A 27,874-nucleotide genomic window follows, 5' to 3' on the forward strand; every position below is an offset into this window, starting at 1 on the left:
TGCTACTGGATGCTTCCAGATGCTTGTTCTGGAAACTTCTGGAAGCTTCTGCAAACTTCTGGATACTTCCTTTAATTATTAAAAAACTTCCGTGACGTTGACACGGACCAGACTTAAGAAAATGAAACAAACCAAAAAAGTTGCACTTGTTTTGTCCGCTGCAAAATGGCACTTGTCAACGAAATTCTGCCTGTGTGCTGTCACCTGTCAGCTGATTGCTCATGTCATGGCATGCTATGACTCCAGACTCCTGAACTGTTTGCTGTGGTAGTATAGTTCGTTTCGTTTTTAAGACATGTAAAATTAGGAACACTTTTTAGCATTGTTCGATGATGGTTGCAAATGTTTTGCCCAATAATGTATATATATATATATATATATATATATATATATATATATATATATATATATATATATATATATATATGTATATATATATATATATATATATATATATATATATATATATATATATATATATATATATATATATATATATATATATATATATATATATATATATATATATATATGATGTTAATCAGCAAGGTGGAAAATGTTTACAAACTTGGAAAGTTAGTCGGCAGTAGGAATGTAACGGAAGTGTATCGGAGGTGTAATGTTTATTTAACTTTTACTTTATCGGAATAAATTCGTAATAGCACATAACATATATTTTAAAGACGTTACGGAGCTTCGACTCATACTCCAAAAGGTCGGATCTCTTGATTTTCTCCAGCTTCAATAATTTCAAATCGAAAGATATAACGAAGATCTAAATTTTAGGACGCAGCAGCATTCTATCGAACTTGAGAGTGATGATACCAAAACAATTTTGTTTTATTATTAAAGAGTTAAACCAAAACATTTATTAAATGTTGTTTACAACTTATAAATTAAAAATATTAGTTTAAACCGGCTCCGATAAATTTCCATTACACCTCCGTTACGTACGTAGTCATCAGAAAGGAGAATATTTACAAGTTTGGAAAGGAGATAAGAAAGAACATTTCTTTAAATTTTATTTTATTAAACAATCTAGTTATTTACATTTATTTACACTATGCTTCATAGTTCATTTACTTGTTTCCGTTCCGACTTTTTTTCTGTGGCAAATGAGAAAACGATTTTTGAGTTGAAATTAATGGTTGACCTTAAATAAATGTTTTTTGTTAAAAATTTCTTAAAATTAAACTTTAACTTCTAATATAAGTTAAAGTAAAAACTGAAAATACAATAAAAAACAACAACTAATAAACTAACCCCATAAGACAAATGTATTAAATTCATTTTCACTTTCTTCTTCAAAGGCTTTGCTCATCATAGAATGATGGTCGTTATGGGTTATCCGATTATTGTAAAACAAACCCGACTTTTTACTTGAAAGTATCTCCGTCTAAACAAGTTCATAAAATTCAAATTTTATCATCAGTTTTTAATTAAATTTTAGTAGATATAAAAAAATCTTTCATGTTATAACTTTAAGCTTACTCCAAGAGAATGCGTCGTATTTGGCCTTATATCTTGTGTTGCAAATGTATTCTTTTCGTGAGCATCGCTGTTTCTTTTTATAAAAAAATAATTAAAAAAATTACGACACCCATATTTAACACATTGTAAACTTTTCATATTTTTGTGTTTAGAGAAGATAATAAAATTGTTAGAGTCAAGCCGTGTTTATTAAGTTTCGCCATATTTCAACTCTCACCCTCTCTAATCTATATATATATATATATAATTATATATATATATATATAATTATATATATATATAATTATATATATATATATAATTATATATATATATAATTATATGTATATATATATATACATGTATAATTATATATATATATAATTATATATATATATATATATATATATATATATATATATATATATATATATATATATATATATATATATATATATATATATATATATATATATTATATATTTAAAAATATTTACTAGCACGCTAGGATTCCAATCTATTCGGGTATTCTGATAATATTTTTGTTGAAAAACTAAACGTTAAAATAATCTTTAACTAAAATAAAATCTTTTTTTACGTAAGTTTTAATTTTTAAAGGTTTTAGACAAATATTATACATTAAAATGTTATAAAGCGAAAACAAACCACATATAGTATAGCATAAAAATATCACACACACACACACACACACATATATATATACACATACATACGCACACACACACACACACACACAGATATATATATGTATATATATATATATATATATATATATATATATATATATATATATATATATATATATATATATATATATATATATATATATATATATATATATATATATATATATATATATATGTGACACACACAAAGTACGCGATTTCTTTTTTTAAAACAAAATCATCAAAGTTTACCAATGTTATGTGACATTAATTGTTAATTCTAACAATAACTTTTTTTATTTTTAATGTTTTGAAAAATTTATGTGTTAGGGAAAAGAGGTTGGTTTTTAAATAAACAATGTGTACGTATGCAGAGAGGGAGCACGTTCTATGCCAATTTTTTTTAAACTGAAAACTCGATCCATTTTTAAGTTTATCTAAATTTTCAGCTTGCCAGTATATCATTTTCTGACCAATATACTCTCTCTCTCTCTCTCTCTCTCTCTCTCTCTCTCTCTCTCTCTCTCTCTCTCTCTCTCTCTCTCTCTCTCTCTCTCTCTCTCTCTCTCTCTCTCTCTCTCTCACACGTTCTATCTATTTTTCAGTCGTTGTATGTAAACAATAAAAAAATAGAAATAAAAACATTCAGAATGTTTAAATTTTTATTTCAAAAATAAAAAATATTCCGGTCTATTAAATTGTGTTTATGGTTTTTTAAAAAATGATAATATTTAATTAGTTTCCTTAATAAAATTAAATAGTTTTTACATAAAGTGTACTTGATTTTGTCATTTTTAAAGACAAAGAGTTGTTTTTTTACCACAAACTATAAATTTAAATGTCAAACTGTATCGATGTTCAGATCCAGCCCTGATTGCCAATATTAATGCCAACAATGAATAACCTTTGTTCTGATAACTCAGAACGGAGGTTATTCGTTGTTGGACAAAATGCAACAAGCATATTCTTAGAATGAGTGTTTTAGATAAAGGTTTACAGACCTCTACTGAGTTTTAGTTACTACTACAAACTATAGGCTTTTTAAACTCAGAGTTTAGAAATATACCATTATTTTACAATTTTATGAGCAACTTTAGAAAAACTTTTTGCATCATAAATCAACACAAAATAATATGATGATAAACTAAAAACATGTTATTCTACTAAAGCATAAGGTAACACTGGTACCCTGAAGGTGACCTAAAACCTTATATCATATTCTATGAACTTTCTTTTTGATTTTGAAAGTAGTTCATGTGCATATTCAAATTATCAAAATTTAAATCAATTTTTGGTAGCTTTTTGAGAACTAAGCTATAAAACTTGTTTTAATCTGACTCACCCTAAGACCTGAGTGAATCAAATAGTTGTATATAATTTGTTTGATTGTTTAACCTAGTGGATTGATACTTTGTGGATCGGATTTAGAAATAACTTCTGATAACAAATTTGGGCTTTCTAGTTAGAATATTGACTAATTTATCACATTTTAAAAGTTAGCTATCTTTTTTATTGACGAGGATAAAATAGGAATACAGTGGCTTAATAGAATTATCTTTGGATTTGTGATGAAAAAAATTCTAAATATAATAGTTTTTTTAAAAAAGGAAATATTTACTAAAACAAAAACAGTACATTTAACTAAAGTTATAAAGGAAATAGTTTTTTTTTAATTTTTTTAACTATAAATGCCTTGTGTTGTACACACAAACAGCTCTTCACAAGACTTTATTAAAATAGGTGTTGTGCTGTCATAACTTTCATACTTCCTAAAATTGTTTGAAATCTTGATGGACTGATTCCAATGATGAATATGGGCTGATGATGAATCGATTCCAATCCTTAGTCCAATAATCCTAATCCTTAATTCAAAATTTTTAATACTAATATTTTTATATTATGTAAAAATTAAAAAAGTTGTTATCTGTTATTTTTCTAAATATGTACTTATCAAACTTTCCTCCTTTCATAACAATAAACTCTTCAACATGATACTCCACTAAATGAACTTTAGGAGAAATGTTTGCACCAAGATCTCTGAAGCTTTGTGAAAATCTTTTAGTATAATTATTTGGATTTAATATTTTCTCAAAACACCCGTGATCAACATTGCTAAAGTCTCTCAAAGCTTTCTTATAATTTCGACCAATATTATTGTGCTCATCCAGATAGATTTGAAAACGATCAAGTCTTTTAAGAAACTAATTGGATCCATTTTCTTCTTACCTTTGTTTACCTTGATAAGACACTCTGGCAAGATTAATTATATATAGATAACTATTTACAAAATAAAATCCTTCATTAGTGCCTTCAAACAAGTTTTTTTTCAATTAGTTTGAGAAATTTGTTTACTATGCCTAATAATATATGTGTATATTGAGAAAAACTAGATATATTGACAATTTCCAAGATTACTTCTTTGTTACATTTCCAGTCAATAAAGGAAGATTAACTACGTTACTAAAATTTTTAGCTTTTGCATTGTTTCCTCCAGCAGTCATCTATTTGTTATACCACTCACACATAGAAGTTAGAGAATAAGACTTAGCTCTCAGCATACTTAGTGATTTTGTTTCACAAAATGGAAAAGGATGCTTCGAAGCTGCTGACTGCTTTCCAACCATCAGCAGAAGAACTTTTAGATCTTCTGAAACAGAGTAATGGAGAGAACTAAGTTTTAATTTATCCAAGAACGTTTTTACCTTAGCATAATTTTTATCAATAGGGTAATACCGCTAAAACTAAAGTGAACACTAGTATACATAAAATCTTTACATCCGTACTCAGTTTTTAGTGTAAAAAGTGAGGTGTTTTTGGTTCAACTTCTCCAACAGAAACAACAAGCTTCTTAGGGCTAAAAGTATTCAATTTTATTTTTGCAACATGGGTTATTAAATTGTTGAACTCAGTTGATATGACTTTTCCTTTAGCTACAGATGATGTGGATTGTTCAGTATGCATCAAATTTCTTTGCTCAGCTAACTTTGTGCAAGGATGTTAAATACCTTTTTCTAATTGTTAAAACAAATTCTGCAAAGAACAAGATTTTCATTGTTCGTGGAAAGATTCAAATTACTGTGATTATGATCTGTATTAATTTCACATGATACCATTGGTGGAAAAGTTGCTATTTCAGTACCATTTTTACACCCATTAACACAAATAAAACATTCACATTTCCCACCTTGAATAACTTTATATGTGCAAACTGTTCTATAAAAACACTGTTCAATTAAATTTAACAGTGTTTTTTATATAAATTTATAAATCAGAAGCTAATAAACATTATTATAACCAATCGCATTGTTGCAATTACAGAAAGTCAATAACTATAATGGCTGATGGAAAAATATTTTAATAAGAAAACATTATTTATAAAACTTCTTACTAAGTTTTGTCAAAAAGCTATACCAACAAATGATTTAAATTTTGATAGTTCTAGAATGTACTTTTTTAGACTTTTAAAACCAAAAAAAGTTTTATGGGACATGGTATAAGGTCACCTTATACCACAGGTACCCTGTGGTAAAACATTAAATATCAATCAACAAAAATCAACATTTAGGGGAAAAAACAATATTATTATAAAAATAAGCTGCTTTTCCGAGTTACTTTTCATCAAAAAATTAAACCATTAGGCTTTATAAATACAAAGAAAAAGTGACATAGAGAATAAAAAAATAACATTTATTAGTATGATATACCCTAATATATATATATATAATAATAACCCATATAATAATATGTAATAATAATAGTAATAATAATAATAATATATATATATTTAGTATTTGGTCCAAATATCTTACTTGTTATTAGTAGCAGCACTTGATACTCTCATACTCTTCTTCTACATTGATAAAATTTTATTATTAAAATTTTATTAAAATTTTATTATTAAAATTTTATTATTAAAATTTTATTATTAAAATTTTATTATTAAAATTTTATTAAAATTTTATTATTAAAATTTTATTATTAAAATTTTATTATTAAAATTTTATTAAAATTTTATTAAAATTTTATTATTAAAATTTTATTATTAAAATTTTATTAAACAAATTTTATCATTAAAATTTTATTATTAAAATTTTATTAAACAAATTGTAACAATACTTAAAGTCAATGTAAAAACTTTTTAATACTTACTGAACTCCTTATTCGTCCCATTGGCTCATTTATATTTAATCTTTCGAGAGGAGGTAATGTGACAACTCTAGAATTCCTGAAAAATACAATTTTAAATAATTTAACCAAAAAAACATCTAAAACTTTAAATTCTATCAATGTCACAATAATAATGAATACATAATGATTATATTTTTTTCCAACATCAAGTGTTCTTTATTCTAATATCAAAATGAATAAAGTGTAAATTTAAGAATCTACTTTATGCTGTTTTTTAGCTTTATTTTAAAGCTAGGAAAAATAAAATTAACACCTGGTTTAAATGCATGTTTCTACTAAGAAACAACACAATATTATACACTTTCTACAAACTTTTCTGTAAAACAAAAGATGCAGTAAAAATACAGCAGTAATACTATATTAAAAAAAAAAATGTATTTTAATTTTATAAAAATCTCACAATTGATTGATAGCTTGTGGTGTTTGCAAGCTTTTACCTCTGATTTCGTTAAGCAATGCACTTTCTTGATTTATAGACTAAAAATTAAGTTTGTTTACAATAGAACAGACAAATTGTATTAAATATTTAGTAAGTTAAAAATAAAATTTAATAAATATACTATATGACAGCAGTAAATAATTTAAATGAAAATCAAAGATGAAAATAATTGGTTTATAATGAGATAAAGATGAAAATAATTAGTTTATGACTCATTGTCTGAAATAAAAACAAATCAAACAAAAAAATGTTAATAGGTTCAAACTTCATAAGCCAACTAAATGTCTGATTTAATGGCATCCTATTACAAAAGATCAAGAAACAAACTATATATTAAGATAAAATAGAGAGATTTAATGTTTAAGATAACTCACTGAAACAAAAACAGAAACAAAAAAAAAAAAAGGATTGTAAAAAATTAGTTTTGACTTAATTCTTATAAAGCTACGTTTTGTCAAACTAAGCTTGTCAGAAGACTGAACATTTTTTTTACTGAAAGTTGACAAAAAATTAAAAAAAAATGCAGAACTACTTTAAGATTTTACTTATTACCATTTTTTTAATTATTTAAAATTTTTTCATATAAAATTAAAAATACTTGCACTAGGTACTTTTGAAACCGGGAGAGGTTGCAGACGAACAGCTCTATAAAAAAAAAAAAATGTTAAAACAGAGATAACAACAACATAATTTAAGGATTTTTAGGATTATTTTCGCTTTTAGCCTAAAATAAGTCAAAATTTCAATTTCGTAGGAAAGTTAAAAAAGATTAGGATATTTAAATAAATAGCAAATATTTGTTATGAATAATATTTTTTATCAGTAAAATAACTGTCTTTTTACTCATGCTATTTTAACCTCAGAATCTCAAATGAAAATGAATTTTTACAAATTATCTATCCTGCCTATTCAACTAGTTTCAACTCTATCCTGTTCATTCATCTAGTTTCAACTTTTGAGAGCTGCAAGCTAGACAATGTCTTATCCTGAATTAGTCTTATTTGGAAAATGAATATGAAAAATATTATTCATTGATTGTTTGAACAAATAAATTTTCTTTTTTAAATTGTTTTTTTATTCATTCATATTTTCACTGTTGTATAAGAGATGCCATAGTTAAAATAGTTTAAACTTATATTACTATTGCATATGACTAATATAAACCATAACCAATGCGGTAGTGGTATGGTAATAGAGGGCTCGCCTTGTAAGCAAGAAATTCCAAGTTCTAGCCCATCACGTCCCTGGAAAAAAAATTATTGTTCCAATAATTATTTAATTTTTGAATTTGTTTTAAAAATCAACACGTTTTACATTCTAATACTTTTATATAATTTTTTTTTTTAATGAACTATCCTCACCAAGGCCAAGGAGGCCACTACAGTCAAGGAGACTTTTTTTTTTTAAAAAACAAGTTGAGTGCGGTACACTTAACTTGTTTCCCCTGGCAGTGATCTTGTTCGTCAAAGTTTGTGTTTCGAAGTTAAAGAGTTAAGAGAGGGTTATAATCACTATTTAAAATAAAAGAAAAAAAAAGAAGTCTCCTTTACTGTAGTAGCCTCCTTGGCCTTGCAGTCCTCTCTGTTTAGCCAGCGCTTTCGCGCTCAAGCCTTTTTGCGCTCGCTAACACGCCTGCAAAAACTTTGGTGAGCGCATAAAAAAGCGCTAGTTAAAAAAATAAAAGGTTTTTGTTTTAAATAGCAACAAAACATTTTTGTTAATTTCTTCGACTTTTATGAAAAATGGCATTTTTACCAGTTTTTTTTTTTTTAATTATATTATCTAGTATTTATTCAAAGCATGCTTTTCGCTGTTTTTATTTTCATTCAAATAGCAGAAAAAAATGAGTTTTCAAATTGTGCAGGCTAACATAAAAATGACCATCCTGTCAGCACTTTTTCATGTACTGGCATTAAATTTCAAACAGAGAAGACTGGCCTTGGTCAGGTTAACTCATTAAAAAAAAAATTATATAAAAGTATTTATGTAAAACGTGTTGATTTTTAAAACAAATTCAAAAATTAAATACTTATTGGAACAATAAGTTTTTAATTACAATTTTATTCAATTTAATCCATAAAAACTTTGTGTTTTACCTTTTACCTTTAAAGCAGTGCACAAAATGGAAAAAAAACATAACGGGTTGCTTTTCAGTATTTTCAAAATACTATCTTATCATTGCTATACATTTTATATTTAAAGGTGGCGGGTCGGCATATCACCCCGCCCTGTATTACTTGGAGTACTGCTTTTAAATACTTAGTAACAACTATTTTTGATTAAAAAAAACCAGCAGAAAAACAACTCAAAAAATACAGTACAGTAAAAAATAAAATACAGTAAACACTATGCAGTAAATTCGTATTCCAGCTCTCTTGTGAAAACTGGATATTAAAATGTGTTTAAAGGTAATGATTGCATAAGAACTAAATCTTAAAAAGTATAAAAAGAAAATGACCACTTCCACATCACCCCAACCTAATCACCATTCCCCATATCTGCGCTAGTTCAAATGTATCTTCACCTTTTCCCACAATTACAACCCAATCAATTTTTATCATTGAATCTACTGCCCCTAGCTACTCAACCCTCCTCCACAATTAGGTTTGTGAGAGTAGATTTTGTTAAAAACGTTATTTAGTTTACTCAGCATTTTAAACATGTTTTTGAAAAAATACACTGCATTAGGAAGTTATTGCAAAACAAATTTCTTAAGATGCATTATCCTTATTACTATCTTAACATAATCTTTCAGTTAGATCTCTTGCCGTAAAATATTGTTTTTAATCTGAGCTGGTGGTGTTTATGTAAAACAAAAATTATATTAAAAAGATCATACGTGGATCATACAAGCATAACATGCGACATGCATGTTATACTTGTTTACATGAAAAACAATAGAAATACACAATTATTAGTAGGTATTAAACTGAACAAATTAAAAAACGGAACAGATGTAATGGGCGTTTTGTGTTTTAGTTTTATTCAATTAATTCAGACTAAAAATGAAACTTGGCAAAACTTAGAAATGAGCTACACAAACACTTTCTTAACAAAAATGATTTTTATAGTAAAAAGAATAATATTTTATGCAGCCATTAGTAAAACTGATTCTTTTAAAAATCTATGTGGTACTGTGGGCTGCCCTAATATATATATATATATATATATATATATATATATATATATATATATATATATATATATCAGGTAACCAAAAAAGTTCGTACGGTTTTTCCGTATATAATAAAAACACACAAAACGACAAAAGTAAGTACATTTATTCATCAAAATAGTCACCATTAGCATCTAAAACCTTTTCCCAACGTAAAACAAGCTTATTTATTCCACTTCTAAAAAATTCTCGGTCCTTTGAGTCTATAAAAGCTTTCAACTCCATTTCAACCGCGTCCTGGTCTCGGAACTGCTGTCCTTTTAAATGATTTCCCAGGGAAAGGAAAAAATGGAAATCAGTAGGGGAGAGGTCTGGCGAGTATGGTGGATGAGGCAAACTCTCCCAACCAAGGCTTTGGAGCTTGTCCTGAGTCACGCGAGCGGTGTGCGGTCTCGCGTTGTCGTGGAGAAGCAGAACTCCTCTCCTGTGCACCAGTGCAGGCTGCTTTACAAGCAACAGGTCGTGAACTCGTTGCAGCTGTGCTGAGTAGACCAGTCCAGTAATGGTTTGACCTGTTGGGAGCAGCTCGTAATGCACCACACCAGCTGTAGTCCACCAAATGCAGAGCAAAACCTTCCGCTCGTGGAGATTGGGCTTGGGTGTCTTTGGGATGGGGTCATCGGGGGACAACCAATGGTAGCAACGCTTGGTATTGTTGTACACAATCCATTTTTCGTCGCATGTCAATAAACGATCAAGAAAAGGCTCAACATTGTGGCGTGATAAGAGTGATGTGCAGATCGTAAGCCGTTGCTTCTTGTTGTCGATCGACAATTTGTGTGGAACCCACCGACTCAGCTTCCACGCTTTCCCAATCGCATGCAGATGCAGGCGGATGGTTTCAACACTCACAGCAAACCTCACTGCAAGTTCTTGGCAAGTTTGGCTGGAGTCAGACTCGACAGCGTCCTTCAGTTCATCCTCATCAACCAACAATGGGCGTCCAGAACGCGGCAGGTCTTCGATGGACTCATCTCCCGAAGAGAATCGCTGAAACCACTTCTGTGCTGTGCGTTCACTTACTGTACCTTCTCCAAATGCTGTGCAGATGTTTTTGGCCGCTTGTGTTGCATTCCTTCCAAGTTTGAACTCGTAAAGTAAGCAAGATCGAATAATCGTTGGTTGGGTTGCCATCCTTTCTTTACACAAAACCTTTCCTGTAAGCTCGTTACAAGCCTACACTATATATGCAGCAACTGCGCGTGACACACGTGTTCTATTACGCAACAAAGCTACTTGCCTTGTGCGATGTGGGTGTTGTAAAAAATGCTAAAAACAATTCAATTACCAAAAACCGCACGAACTTTTTTGGTTACCTAATATATATATATATATATATATATATATATATATATATATATATATATATATATATATATATATATATATATATATGTATTAATGTATATATATATATATATATATATATATATATATATATATATATATATATATATATATATATATATATATATATATATATATATATATATATATATATATATATATATATATATATATATATATACATTAATACATATATATATGGCATCAGAATAAAATTTACATTTAAGATCAAGGACAGCAAAGTCAACTTTTCAATACTCAAATTTGACTGTAAGACAAATTTTGATCATATGCATATATCGAATTTAACTGAAAGATAAATTTAGACCATTACCCCGAATTAAACCGAAAGATGAATTTAGGCTTTTAAACCAAATTTAACTGAAAGCCAAACTATATTTTAAAAAGACATTTAATTGAAAAAGAAATTTTTTAAAAACTTTTAAAAACTTTATTTTTTATTTTCAAGTTTTTTTTTAGACGCCCCAAGAAGACCAAAGGGTCTTGTCACAGAGTACTGTGGAAGAGCATTTAACTATGAAGTTCATGCCTCCTTCCTTACAGGTGGTGCAAAATATGCCCAGAGCTTACTTTGCTACCCTGGATCACTTGCTTCCAACGCAAGCACTTTAATTCCTGCACCACAGCTGCTGTGTTATTATTTTTTATAAACTAAAATTTCTTAGCTTGTAAACCATATTTCAAAACATGACAAATCACAAGTGAAACAAAGTAATTTTTTAATTTATAGAAAAAATACATGCTTATAAAAACCAACAATTTGAGAATACCATATATTGAATTTTTATTTTAAATTCGGCGCCAAAATAGAAGCCAAAGTTAACTTTGCCTTTCAGTAAACCTCATAATCTGAAGTTTAATGAATACTCACTGTCCTTATTTAAGATTAGTTTGACTTGTTTTTCTTCGGATTTGTTTTACCATTTTAAAATAATAGTTTCAAATAGGAGATAAAGAGAGAATTGGAGATAAAGAGAGAATAGGAACACTTTAAAGTATGCAACTAATAGCATGGTATTTATATACTTGTTGTAAAATGGAGTGATTTTAGATTGATTTTAACCAATTGATTTTAGGTAAAACACTGATTTAATGATGAAGCTTTTATCTTTTACTCATCCCAAATGTTTGTTAATCAAAAGTTATAGTCTAACAACCCGGTTTTCTCTCTCTCATTACAACCGTCATATTGGTTAGTGATTGCATAATATGAATCGATAATTTGAGCTAGTTAGCTAGCAACTCATGATTTGAACCGCTTAGGTAGAAAATTTTGTAACTAAAAGAGCTTTTAGGAAAGTTTTATTTAAAAAATAAAACACTTTAAAAATATACTTTTTATTTGTAACTTTTGCAGATGCCATTCGATCATGAAACATCTGTTCAGCATTTCTGAATGTAGAAGACTTTGGAAACTGCCTGTGTATACCTATACTACTTGAAACAGGACGACTCTAAAAATGTAAAAGTTTAAATTTTATTTGGTTTAAATTTTTTATGTTTTAATTTTTAGAATCTAATAAATATAAGTAAAACAAGTGTTCTTACAACAACTAATTCTCTGGAGACATCATCATCACGAAGTCTTTGAAAAAAAAAAAAGGTTAAAACTCATATATAACATCTATTTATGTAAATGTATAGTTGATAAAAGTTGCAATACTTTAAATGCATACATGTTTGGAAATGATAGTCTTTCTTGAAGAGAGATAGGGCGGATTATCATCAGTTCCTTTAAATCATGGTCATAAGAAGTTGCTTGCCCAGCTGATGTTTTCAAACGAATCTTAAAAGTAAATTAAAAAAAAAATCATACAAATATAAGAATAAACTTTAACAACAATCAAATCTGAAGCAGTGAAATAAATTAAATCTTGATTATTTTTGAGAAGATACTTTCAATCAGCAACAACTTTTCTAAAATATTTTGCCCATAACCTTTCAGTATACTTAACAAAAGTAGTATTTTTATCTTTTGTATAACTTTTAATATTAACTCTTTTACAATTTTTGTTGCATATTTTCATCAACTGAATTGTTGATAAATATTTGGGTTATGAACCTTATGCCATAAGGTATTTTCAAAGATGTTTTTCACGCCATTTTTTTTTATTCTGAGAAATGTTTTGCTTCTTCAAAAAAAGGGCTAACTAATGCTTAACTGTATTTTTTCCATGTAAACATACCTTCTGACATGATATGTCTAAAGATATGTTTAAACATGACGTGTCTAAACATGTTTAAACATGACATGTTTAAAAAGATGTAACATTGTCAGATTAAGGTATAAAAATACCAAACTTTTTTTGTTTAATATTTTGTCTGGTAGCTCAGTCAAAGACTTGCAGAATCAAATATTTTACTGTAAAAAAAGAAGTTAACTATGCAGCTGTACCAAATTTGTATTTGGAATTAAAAGATTTTTTTGAAACAGTGAATAAGAACCTGTGAAAACCACATGGGAAAAAATGACTTAGTTACATTTTAAATGTTTTAAAATATATATATTGATCATTTATAAAAGTCTTTATATAAAGCAAAGAAACTAAAAATCAGTAAAAAAGTTTTAGTTTATTATTTTGTATAATTTTTTGTTTAATATAGTTTATTATTTTATTTACTTTATTAAAGTTTAAACCTATTGTAAATTTTATTTAGTAAAATGCTAAATTAATGCAAAATTGCTAACAAACTTTGTTTTTGATGCTAAATTTTTACATTAGAGAAATTATTATTGCATTATTATATAAAAATAGCATGCAAGTAATTTCACCTAAAGTTTCTTTTCATTTTCCCCTATATTAAATAGAAAAAGTTGACAAATGATGTGGCAAATATAGTGAATATAGCAAAGAAATTAAAATAACTTATAAACTTATAGTCTCAACAACTTAATACCCTAGAAAAAGTATATATTAGCATATCAGTAAGTGAATGAAAAAAAAGATGGGGAACCACAAACATTCACAAACAAATAACTGGAAAATTCAATCAACATTTTCCAAGTACATATACAGCTTTGGTATACATACATACATATATATAAGTTTATTTATGCATATATACATATATATATTTTTTCTTTTATATATGTCTATCTATTGTATTTTTCTATTATATATATATACATATATAAATATATATATATATATATATATATATATATATATATATACATATATATATAAATATTTATATATATATATATTTTATATATGCACATAGAAAAATAAGCTTATATATACAGCGGTGGCCTTATTTTTTAGTTGGTTTCTTTATCTTTAAATTAAAATTAAGAAGATTCTAATTGACATTAATTTTTTTTTAATAACTTGTTAATTAAAACATCCGGATTAGAGTGGTATAATTTTTTAAATCTAATTCTAATTAAATAGCGTTTAACTTATTAAAAAACTGATGAGTATTTATAAACCTTCTTTAAATAAATTGAACAAAATTTAACAACCACTTTCAAATCTTTAATTTGCACTTATTAAAAATAATAATTCATTATTTTTTTTAACTGTCTTAATTGCTTATTACGTTGGCTATAAAATAAAATGTCGAAACCTGAGTTTTGATATCAAATAAACATTTATTTTTTCAATTGCAATAAGGATATAAAAATATTGCAAAAATGTGTGCAAAGATCGAAGAAAAAGACAGATACGCGGCTCTTGTATTAAAAGAAGAAGGCTATAGCATCAGACAAATAGCAGAAAAGCTCGGAAGGTCTCACTCTTGCATTATTAACATAATTCAACGATACAAAGAGACCCGGTCAATTAATGATCGTCATAGGACTGGACGCAATAAAATTTCAAATGACCCTGATGTTCGCTCATTAGTGAGATTAATGAAAGAAAACAGACAAGCATCATCTACAGACTTGTCTACGAAATAGACACTGTCAAATGGTCTGAAAGCAAGCCCTAGAACTGTGCGAAGGGTCCTCCACAATTTAAATTAATTATGGCGTGCTGCTGCAAAAAAACCACGCTTAAATAAAAAACAAAAATTTGCCAGGAAAGAGTGGTGCAAACTACATAAAAATTGGTCAACAGATCAGTGGAGCCGTGTGGTCTTTAGTGATGAAATGAATGTTGAGGTAGACAACAGAAAAGGTCACGTAATGTTGCGTAGACTTCCAAGCGAACGGTTTGATGAATCATGCATTTTGAAACGAACAAAACAAAGCAGTGGTTCAATAGGCATTTGGGCCTGTATGAGTGCCTGTGGAGTTGGCCTTTTTCATTTATTCGATGGTAGACTCAACAAAAAAAGGTACATCGAAATTTTGGAAAACTCGCTTATTCCTAGCATTGATTTATGGCAGTTGCAAGATGGATTTATTTTTCAGCAAGATATTGCGCCGTGTCATAAAGCGCATGCTGTTAGCGATTGGTTCAATTCTAATAAAATTCAAGTGCTTTCATGGCCTGCCAATAGTCCAAACTTGAATCCAATAGAGAATTTATGGTCGTGGCTTGATCACGCTTGGTAAAGGACAACTTTACAATTTGGAAGATTTGAAATCTTTTATCTCTCATCATTTGAAAAATGTGCCTGATGAAGTAATCAAAACTTTAATGAACTCAATGCCAGAACGAGTACAAAAGTGCTTGAAAATAAATGGAGGAACAACACGCTTCTAAATTATTTTTTTAATGCTTTTTGAAATATTTTTGAAACTGGTCTTAAAATTTCGTCCAATTTTTTTCCCCATTTATATTTTTTACTAGTCAGTTTTTTAATTTTTTAACATTATTTTGTAAAAAAATTATAAATTGTTTCATAATAAATATAAAATACAATAAAAATTCTTTCTAAAAATGTTTTTCTTTTTTTGATACCGTTTTCCAAAATAAAATTATACTAAGGTTAAAAATAAATTTTGAAAAAAAAAAAGAGTGGTCTTTAATTTTTGGCCACCGCTGTATGTGTGTGTGTATATATATATATATATATATATATATATATATATATATATATATATATATATATATATATATATATATATATATATATATATATATATATATATATACACTTATATATATATATACACTTATATACATATATACATATATATATATATATATATATATATATATATATATATATATATATATATATATATATATATATATATATATATATATATATATATATATATATATATATATATATATATATATATATATATATATATCAGGCCTTGTTAAGAAGCGCTACGCAGCTCGCATTTTGCTTGCGAAAAGGCGATTTGCCTACGCGTTCAGCAGTTTTGCGCTACGCAAAAACTTATATCTTTTAGAATATTTAAATTATCTTTTGATTACCGTTAACGTGACGTTTATTCAGAAGAAATAAAGTCGTAAGCATTTAACCGCAATTTTAAAATAATAGATTTTTTTGTTAAAGAAACAGTTTGTTTCATTATTTTTTTTTGTTATTAAAAATTAGTTAAAAAAAAGAAAGTGTTTTAAGTTTTATCTTAAGGAATTAAATATATAAATTCCTTTTAAATATAAAAATTATTTTTAGTCATAATAAGTTTAAAAATGCACGAATTATTGATGCACGATGAAAGTATTGAAAATGCACGATGTAAATATTTTATTAATAAGATATTTTGTTTATTGTTAATTCAATAACATAAAGTTTTAATGACGTTCATTTAATTTATGAAAATAAATTATGATCACAAATATGTTATCGGTAACTGATAAATAACAAAAAAAAACTTTATTGTTTAAAAACATTATTAAAAAGAGTTCACAAATTAAATAAGAAAAAATGTATTAACAGTTAATAAAATAACCAAAAACCAAATATAAAATCATAAGAAAATAAACAAATATTTTACGTTTCATGAAAAAAATATTTTTTTCAAAATAAAATTTAGTTCATATTTGAAAAAATTAATAAAAATGATTTTTTTAATAAGAACTTAGATTTTATTTGTAACTTTTGTTATAGTGAGAAAAAAACAAACTGTTTGTATGATTTTTAACGCGTTAATAAAATAACTTTAATTACAATGCGGTACTTGAAAAGACGCTAGTGACGCAATATAACTTCTAACGATGCAAAATATATTTGCTGAGTTGAGTTACTTAGAAATGCGCTACGCGTTTTCGCTACGCAGCGAAATCTCGTAACAAGGCCTGATATATATATATATATACATATATAAGTATATATATATACAGTGCTTTTTTTCTCCTGGAACGCACCGGAACAGCGTTAATGCACCTTTTTTTTGATATATATAATTTTTTTGCTTTATATAAACATTTTTTTCCTCGTATTATTATATAATGAAAATAGCTCATTTTTAAATATTAAACATTCTTTGCAGATTTAAAAACATTACAGCGCTGCATTTCAAAATTTGCTCGAGAAGAATTTAATTTATTTTCATCTTTTCTAAATAGCGTTCGTTTTTATGACGCCAAGTTCTTTGTTTTTCTGATTATAATCGGAAAAACATACAATTTCTTGAAAACGCGTATGGTTGTGAGATTAACAATTATTAATCTCACAACCATTCGCGTTTTTAAGAAATCTTTTAAGATATTCTATTGTTATTGTGCAGTGTTTGTCCGAATATTAATCTCACAACACCTCACGCAACTTAAAAAAGATCTATTTTTAAAACAAAAACTTTACAACAGTATTTGCAACAGTAACTTTTATTGTATCATTAATGAATTTCCTGTTATTAGCGTTTTAAATTCAAAGTTATAACCTAATTTATATATTTAAATACTGATATAAAAATATCAATTAAACAAAATAACGCAAAACTAATTATGAAAAAAATTACCAGTTTCTTCTCAGTGGATTCCCCTGTTCAGAAAAAAATCAAATTAAATGCAAAAGAAACAGAAGAAATCAAAATTACAACGTCAGATTTACCTTCTGCAGACAATGACACCAATTATAGCTAGCCAAGTTGTTGGACTTTAGAGAAAAAAATAGAGTTTTGTTCCAAAAACGAGTGGCTTTGTTTTTGGCAAAAAAACTCGGTTGCACTACCTGCCAAAAAGTGAAAACACTTGGCATAGAAGCTAAGGTGGGAATGAAAATATCTAAAGAATGGTTCAATAATGAAGTTTCTTAGAATGGTGAAAATAGAAAGCAACAGTTAAGTTCATTACGTAAGAAAATATTTGATCATAAAGAATCTGTAGGACATCAAGCTGCATTAAAGATGGTAGAAGAAGCTAAAAAAGAGACTCTGTCAAACAATATTTTAAAATCTTTAACGCGTGAGAAAATTGTAACAGCAAACATTTTTCGAACTGCATATAAAGTTGTTAAAGGAAATCAGTCTTTTAATAATTTTGAAATGGAAATTGATCTTCAAGAAATTAATGGAGTTGAAATGGGTCGTATTCTTCATTCTACAAACGCATGCATTAATATTGTCAATCATACAGGTAAGGAAATAAGGAAAAAAATTAGAAGTCATGAAAAAATGCAGAAGTCATAAAGTCAAAGAGTAAGATTTCGATAATTATTGATGAATCAACCACTATAAGCCAGAAATTAACACTGATAGTGTACATTCAGTGCTGTGTAAAAGGCAGCGGAATGAATTCACCAATCAATTTATTTTTCGGATTTAGTGGAGCTTGAAAGTGTTACGACTAAAAGACTATTTGTTGCTTTACTTGAATGTCTTCTTATGGGATGAAAGATGAATATTTGAAAAATTATTTAGTTTCTGTAGCATGTGATGACGCAGCAGTGATGTTAGGATGCAAAAATTAAACGAAGCCAATATACATAATACTACATATCAGTAGAAAGCTCTACTTTTTCTTTTTCAGAAAATATATAGTTTGTTATAGTATGCCGCTACCATAAAAAATTATATGGGCTGAAACAGAAGGTAAAAATAGGCGTTTTTGTGATAATTTAAATCGTTTTTGATCGCCGAAGTTCAATTGAACCTATAAAAAATTCAATAACTGTCTTGCTCATTGCAATCAGGTTTTTAGCTGCACTAATCATTGCTAATTATGATAAAAACATACTTATTGCCAGACGAATTTAGAAAACCATTTATTTTAATCAAACGTTATTACCACTATAGTCACGCTGTAACAATTAGGGTACCAATAGTTTTATTTCTAAGACAACCAATAAAATTTAGGATTTCAAAATTCCAGCGCAATGAGAACTCTATCTAGTACATCTAAATAAATACTAACATGTTTAAAAAAATAATTAGCTCAAGTTATTTTTAGAATCTTTCTATGTCATGCCGTGACGTCACGATGTGACAATTTTTTAACAAAATTTAAAACAATATTCAAAACTGCTTAACTGAAACCACAATTTAGTTTTTATCAACTTTATTCGGGCAGATTATTGTGCAGTTTCTTTGCGTTTTCTACAAAAACTACGAAATATAGGTATGTTTTGGATAGGCAACATTTGCTCAGTTATCCTTGAGGCTCTGTTTTGGGATACATAGAGCCTCTCTGTAAAGGATAGTTGTAACTCCATTGAGCCTTGGATGTAATACGTCCATCTCCATAACTATTGTGTTGCTTTTTTTTAATCTTTCAAGGGTTTAATATGTCTCTTTCTCATGCTGAACGTCAAAGGAAATATCGCGAAAGGCAGTTAGAAAAATTTGGCAAAAAAGCATTTAAAGAAAAAAATTCAAAAAAGAGAAGAGAAAGACAACTTGCTAAATTGGAGGCTCAACGAGAAAAAGAAGGCATTGAAAGAGAAAGAGCAGACAAAAAGTAGCAGAATCAAAATCTGTAGCTGTTATATCACCCTCTTACAAATCTGCAAGCACTCTTGGAAAAGCTGTTAAGAGAGCCGAACCAGCACTACCAAAATCACCCACAAAGACGGCAAAAGTTGTACAAAAACTTTTAACAAAAATGAATGAAACCCCTAGTCCAGAAAAAAAAAATAGTGAAAATGCATTAGATGCTTTAACTGTAAAATTGGTTCTTGATTTTTACCAGCGTGATGATATATCCCGTCAAGCGCCCGGTAAAAGAGACACCATTGTGGTGAGATTAAAGAACAAGAAAAAACTGCAAAAACATCATTTGTATGTGAATGCTATTGAAGCTTATGCTGTTTTTAAAGGTGATTTTTCTAAAGAATCAGTTGGAAAATCAAAGTTTGCTAGTTTACGCCTACCACATGTGCTTTTGTCTAGTTCAATGTCAAGAAACGTTTGTTGTTGTCAACGGCATCAAAATATAATTCTTATCCTTGAAGCCCTGCACAAGTTTGATTCAAATTTTCTATTTTATTCACATGAATTTCCTCTTAGCATTGTATGTGATAGTGAAAAAGACAATTGTTAAAATAATATGTGTACTACATGCAAAGATGCTGCAAAGTTTCATAATCTATATGTTTTGAATGAAATTGACAAGAATAAATGCATTACATAGTACCAATGGGAAAAAGTTGCAGATGGTAATGGAAAAGATTATATTAAAAAGATTAAAAAAAAGGGAAGAGTTGATGATCTTTACAGCACCTTTTCAAAACCTTTATCTTCATTTCTTTGGCATTATTTTATTAAACAGAAACAATCAAAGACATCGTGATCATAAGATCCAACCTCAAAGTAAACCAGACACAGCCATCCTTCAAGTGAATTTTGCTGAAAGTTTTTCAACTTTGTGGCAAGATGAAGTGCAGCCAGCACATTGGTACAAGAAGCAAGTTACTGTGTTGACTGCTGTATTTTAGTACCAAAATTCATTCTTGTCATCTGTCATAGCTTCAGATGATTTAAGCCATTCAAAAAAATTTATTCTTGTATTTGTTCATAATTTATTATCTAACCATATTGAATCAAGTGTTAAAATACTACAGATTTAGACAGACGAGCCAAGTAATCAATTTAAATATCATTTTATTGCATCAGCAATACCCTGGTTGGAAGAGCAGCATGATTTAAAATTATTCTGGAACTTTTTTGCTGCTTCACATGGGAAAGGATTGGTACATGCTATTGGTGGGACCGTTAAAAGAATAGCAACGCAAAAAATAATCAAGAGAAAATATATAATAACTGATGCCATAACCTTTCATGAAGCTGTTAAAAATGAGACTAATTTCAATGTCTATTTTGTTTCTATGGAAGATATTATAAATACAATTAAAAAATTTAAAATTGATGAGTTATTTACATAAGCACCAGCAAAACCAGAAATATTTGCAGCAAACCTAATTAACAACAGTAATGGCAAAACCCAAATGCAATCCTATTCAAGTGCCAAGTATTTAGTCAAACAACTTATGTCTACAGATAAAATCACTAAAAAACTTTAAAACGTTGTTTATATGACAGCAATATAATATGGACGCAATTAGACACTGATATAGTATGGGCGTGTTCTGAAGATTACTATGTAAGAACTATTTTTATGAAGATGTAATTATATATTTGTTTAATACCTCTCTACTAAGTTTTAAATTTATTAAAAACAGCCCATTTACCTGGTTTATAACTACCCAAATGTGCCTGGTCACACTGTGACGTCACGCTGTGACGTTTACCACTAGTTAATTAAAGGTGCGCCTGTTTAAAATTTAATTAAAAAAATGTAATTTAGCTATAAAACTTGTAAGAGTAATGTCTAAACTTTTTGTTTAATGCCAAGTTAATAATTCAGTTCATCTATATTAGCTGAATCACGGTGTTGATCTAAAAACTAAAAAATAATGAGAAAATATTGGTCACGCTGTGACGTTTTACATTTTCTTGCATGAATGAGAGGCCAATATATCCACCCAAATTTTTCTTCTTGTTTTTTGTAGCACCTATTATGAGCTAACTAAAAAGCAAAACAAATTCTTCTTATATCTATTTTATTAAATATTAAATAAAATATATTTTATTAAATATTAAATAAAATATTAAAATAATAAAGTTGAATTAGCTCAGTGGGCTCGCATCTTAGATCAAAATCATTGGCCTGATAACATAAACAACCAAGTGACTAGAGTTGCAAAAAAATGCGTTTTTTCCCTTGTGCGTTTTTTTGGGTCAAAAAAACGTGTTTTTTGGTTTTTTTGATGTTTTTTTGGTTTTTTTGACTTTTTAAACAAGTTTTTTAATTTTCTTGGTAAATAATTTAGAAGAGTTTTTGTTTTATTATGTCTATTTATAGTATATGATCATTATAATCACAAATATAATGTATAAACACCAATTTAAAGTTAATGTTTTAATAAAAAATTTAAAGAGCTATTTATTAAGTATATTTATTAGGCAGGTTAGTATTAAGTTAGTTATAAATCTAGGTATATTGTATGAGAATGTTATTTGTCATGTTTTACTTCTTAAATATTGCTGTACATCCTAAATATTACACTCATTATATACAGAAACTATATTTGTCCATGACAAAATAATCATTTTTCATAATTTAAATATACTAATATACAATATGATGCTTATTTTATATCAGACTTCAAATCTTTAAAGAAATAGACAACCCTAATATTTATTATGTAATAATTTAGTTTTACATTGTTTGTTACATATTTTGAATTATATTGCCAGTAAGTCCTTATAAAAAAAACCTTAACTTTATTTAATTTACATATTCTAGTATTTTAGAATAATAATGTTTTATTAGTTTTAATTTGTTATTAATTTAGTGCTAAGTAGTGTAGCACTGTGTAATGTAGTATATACTCAATTAAAAAAAAGGATAAATATTTAAGCAAAAAAATTCAATAATTTAGTAATTTTAACATGTATTTCAACTATAAAAGATATTCTAATTAGGTGTGTTTTCTGAGTCCAAGTCTTCCTGCCCTAGACTACCTTCATCTAATGATTCATAAACAAAGTCACTGTCACTTTCTATATTAACTGTTTCAGACTCTGACCAAGGCATTGAAGTGCTAGGAACTTTATTCACACTTGCATTATTAATTTGAGGAGTAGTTATGCTTGTACCATTTTCATAACTGGTGTTTTCAACATTTTCAAGTTTTAAATTTTGTGAAATGAAAACTAGTTTTCCAGCCCTTTCAGTCGTTAAGTGATTTCTTTTTGCACTATGAATGTTAGAACAAGTGCTAAAACTTCTCTCACATGTTGCACTTGAAGCTGGTAGCTGAAGAATTCTAGATGCAACCTTTATCAGTTCAGTAAAGGAACACAACCCTTTCCACCAATTTATGGGTTGAGTTATTCTACTTGCAGTCCAAATAAAAGGTTTTGAAAAAATACCACCATTTGATTGGTAATTAGCCAAGTCAAACATCATAATTTCTTTGTTTACTTCAGGCATTCTAGCAGCAATGTTGTGTATTGCCTCACATGCATCAATCTAAAATAAAAAGATTTTTCTTTCAATAATTTTACAACTACTTTATTAATTTAAATAGTATTTTTAAATTTGAAAATAGTATTTAATATTATTCAAAATTTTTCCAAAATTTTACTTTTAATGTCCAAGCCATTTTAGCCTTGGGCATTAAAAGTAAAACTTGGTTTTAAGAATCATTTATGAATTATGTAAATACCTTTTGTTCTCCAGTCAAGACTCTGCCTTGAAATTTGGGATCTAGTATATTGGCAGCCAAGTGAATTTTTGTTAAACAAAAATTATTTTTTTTCTTGAAGATTTTTTTGGCTTCTTCTTCTTCCTTTTTTGAGAATGGGCTAACTGTTAAGTTTTTAAAAATGTGGTCTTCCAAGAAGTGAAAAGTTTTCACAACAGTAGATAACATGGGAGTATTTGATTCAGTTTTCTTTATTGCATCAGCTATTGGTGACAGCAATTTGAAAAAACCTTCAACCCTGTCCCAAACAGCTGATAGAAGAATATTTTTTGTTGCTGAATTAAGTCCACTGTTTTCAGAAATAGCCAATGTTTTTAATGGTTGTTTATTTTTCTGTATGCTACCTAAGCATGCTACAGTTGTTCCCCACCTTTAAATAAAGCAAAAAGAAATTATGATAACTGTAATAAATTTAGAGTAAAGTAATTTATTAAATCTTTTTTTATGATTGTATAATAAAATTAGTTACATAGTTCAATTTTTTTTGTAATATACATTATATTTAAACTTTTAGTTGTATTACTTAGTTCGCACAGGTAGTTTCAAGGAAATGCATGTTACTACACCAGCTGATTTTTTTTGTATATCTCTAAATGCTGCAACAGATATATGAGAATTTTTTATCTCTTTAACAATATCAGTTACTTGTGACATCAAAACACTTAAAGTTGTCAATTTAAAAAAATCTGTGAACAGTAAATTTAAACCATGTGAAATGCATCCATAGCAATGAAGATGGGGATAACCATCTTTTAGACAAGTCCATGCATTTTTCATATTTGCAGCATTGTCAGTCACAATGCCCAAAACTTTATTAGGAATAATTTCTTCTAAAACTTTCTTTATTTCATTTGCCATATATTCACCAGAATGGCTTAATGTTCCAACAATACAGTTTAGGACATATTATATATACTGTACTATATAAGTATTATAAACCTATTTACTGATATATTATTTCTGCTTACTAAAATGGTTTTCAGTGTTGTTTGTTATAAATTTAATATCAAAATTATTTATAAAATAATATGCATATTTTAAAAGTCTACCAGTCTGTTAAGTAAATCATTTTCTATTTTATGTGGAGTGATGATCCACTAGCATATATTACTCTGGCTAGGTGTGTATCAATCAGTTCCTGCAAAAGATAATGCCATATTGGTACATCAGCCAATCATGAAACAAATCTTAAATCTATGCATCATGAAAATTTAATAAGCTAGTTGCCATATCAGTTAATTCTTCAATTAAATCTTAAAATTTAAAAATACAAAACACACCTTTTCAGTTTTTGTCATGCTGTCAGACACGGAACTTGGTGTTTTACTTCTACAAATTGATTCAGAAGAGGATGTTCCAAAAGAATCAGATCGTGGATTTTTTGATTTTGGTTCAGCATCTCCAGAAGAGTCTTGCTGTTTTTGTCTATGAACTAATTTATTTGCATATAGACTTTTTATTTCTTTAGGACATTTTCAACATTTTTCAATATGCTTAGTCATTTGAGTTCCATTTTTAGACATAATGTCAAAGCAAAAGGAACATTTAACTCTTTCCATTTTGCTAATTTGTTTCATGGATATAAATAAATTGGCAACTATGGTTTTATTTCTCCCTCTTGTATGGCCTGCTTTACTCATTTTTAAAACTAAAATTTACTATGTTATGCAAAATATCTAAAATTTAAATATAATTAAATAAAGAACATAATTGATTATTAAAAAGAGCTTTTAAAACTGCCTATAACTTTTTATTTGCAACTCAAAACCTTATAAGTACAGTAAATTAACAATAATAATAATAATAATAATATATATATATATATATATATATATATATATATATATATATATATCAAATATTAAACAAAATTAAGTAAATGTATTTAAGTATAATAAATTTAGATAAAAAGTGTTTATTGTGTCAATATATAACAATAAAGTCAATAAAAATTAAAGAGAGGAAGATAAAGTTAACTAATAATTTTTTATACAGGACTACTATAACCGTGTTAACCTAAACATTAACAATTACCTTTAAACATACCAAAAGAAAAAGAATTTTAGTCAAATTCAACCTTTGTTTTCCTATATAAATCTGAAATTAAAATGTGTTTAATAATATTGCCGTTAAAGTTAAATTTAGTAGCTTAAATGATGAATTTTTAAATATTTCCTAAAAAAAACAAAAAAACGGACCCCTGCGTTTTTTTTCCAAAAAAACCAAAAAAACAAGAACCAAAAAAATGCGTCACATCTCTACAAGTGACATTTGGAGAAACTGAAATCAGAAATCTGTCGTTAAGACTACAGTTAAATGAAAGAGAAATGATTCGTGGATTCCGTGAATACCTGGCAGAAAAAACATCCTGAAAATTTAGTTCATTTGGTACACGCTCTACATACTATTCCCATTTCCTCAAGTGAATGCGAACGAGTGAATGCGAACGAGTGAATGCGAACGAGTGAATGCGAACGAGGGCTTTCACAGATGAATCTGATCATCACACCAAAAAGGACTTCTTTAATGACAAAAACAGTTTCAACGTTGTTATTCATTAAATTAGTGGGACCACCGCTAACAAGCTTCGATCCTTTAAAGTACGTTGATTCGTGGTTACTTAGCGGAAGGCATTCAGCAGTAGACACTAAGAGCAAGGAAAGGAGACAAGAGGATATGTCCAAGGAAAATTTGCAAAAAACTATGGGATTTGTTATAAAAGTTTATAGTTTTGTAAAGTTTGCATTTTATATACAGTGACTGACCCCTCCCCCACTCACCCCCTATCCAAAAAAAAAACATCTGTCATTATTTGAAAAAAAGCTTCTTTTATTGGAAAACGGTTTCTTATATTTGTTCCTGCCTTTATGGGTATGATGTACGGGGGAGCCTACCAACAGCTATACATATAAAAATTATTTATAAATTAAATTACTAATTTCTGCCTCATTTTTGAAATATAAAGAAAAATACAGGTGAGTTCCGGCACCTTTGTTTTTTTAGAAAAAAAGCACTGTATATATATATATATATATATATAATTATGTTAGTGTATTCTACAAATAGAGTGTTCAATGTTCTTAAAGAACAAAGCAATAATAAATTAGTAAATAAGTAAATAATTAATTAATTATAAATTATAAATTATATATATATATATATATATATATATATATATATATATATATATATATATATGTATATATACATACACACATACATATAGACAAGTACATATACAGCTTTGGTATGGTTTATCAAGCACTTTTTCTATATATGCACATAGAAAAATAAACTTATAGATATGTGTGTATATATATATATATATATATATATATATATATATATATATATATATATATATATACATACATACATATACATATATATATATATATATATATATATGTATGTGTGTGTGCGTGTCTATATATATGTGTCCATACATTATATATATATATATATATATATAAATTTATATATATATATATATATAATCAATACCGATGATCTTGAAGGTATTTCATGAAATGTTTCTTCATTTTCTTCATCGTATTCATCATATTGTGATAAATAGTTTGAACCATATCCTGTAAAAAATAAAATCAAAAAATATCTTTTTTGATATTTGTCTTTTTTTTTTAATCTTTTAACAAAACCTTTCAAAAAAGAACTTACCAGTATAAACTGGTATTTATAAAAACATTTAAAAAATTTAGCCAAATCATTAGAAAACTTTATTAAAAGAACTTACAGATTTTTCTTTCTATATTTCCTATTTATTTTACTTTTTAGTATTTAAAAAATTTAAGCAGTAACTAGTGATATAACGATTACACATTAATGGCCAATGCTGATGGCATAGGAAAAGGCTGATGGCATAGGAAATGCTAATGGCATAGGAAAAGGCTAATGGCATAGGAAATGCTGATGGAAATAAGAAAAGGAAAAAGTAGGAAAAGGCGTAGG

At 27.5% G+C, this 27,874-nt stretch overlaps 1 protein-coding gene across 2 annotated transcripts in view; it reads right to left on the reverse strand.

Annotated features, from left to right (window-relative positions):
• Positions 1-1,009: 1,009 nt before the first annotated feature.
• The window catches only part of LOC101241766 (protein FAM149A), a 63,499-nt gene continuing 36,634 nt past the window's right edge, over positions 1,010-27,874 (reverse strand). For both annotated transcript variants that reach the window (XM_065812642.1, XM_065812641.1), the window contains 11 exons: positions 27,410-27,495; positions 13,003-13,112; positions 12,875-12,911; positions 12,662-12,780; positions 7,386-7,428; positions 6,745-6,821; positions 6,306-6,381; positions 5,966-6,006; positions 1,492-1,564; positions 1,264-1,396; positions 1,010-1,153 (listed from right to left, as the gene is read on the reverse strand). In XM_065812642.1, the coding sequence (XP_065668714.1) occupies positions 1,080-1,153; positions 1,264-1,396; positions 1,492-1,564; positions 5,966-6,006; positions 6,306-6,381; positions 6,745-6,821; positions 7,386-7,428; positions 12,662-12,780; positions 12,875-12,911; positions 13,003-13,112; positions 27,410-27,495 (869 nt within the window). In that variant the 3' untranslated portion in view covers positions 1,010-1,079. The remainder of the gene's footprint in view (positions 1,154-1,263; positions 1,397-1,491; positions 1,565-5,965; positions 6,007-6,305; positions 6,382-6,744; positions 6,822-7,385; positions 7,429-12,661; positions 12,781-12,874; positions 12,912-13,002; positions 13,113-27,409; positions 27,496-27,874) is intronic.

Source organism: Hydra vulgaris, chromosome 12 (assembly GCF_038396675.1).
Source record: "Hydra vulgaris chromosome 12, alternate assembly HydraT2T_AEP".
In the NCBI taxonomy this organism is placed as follows: domain Eukaryota; kingdom Metazoa; phylum Cnidaria; class Hydrozoa; order Anthoathecata; family Hydridae; genus Hydra; species Hydra vulgaris.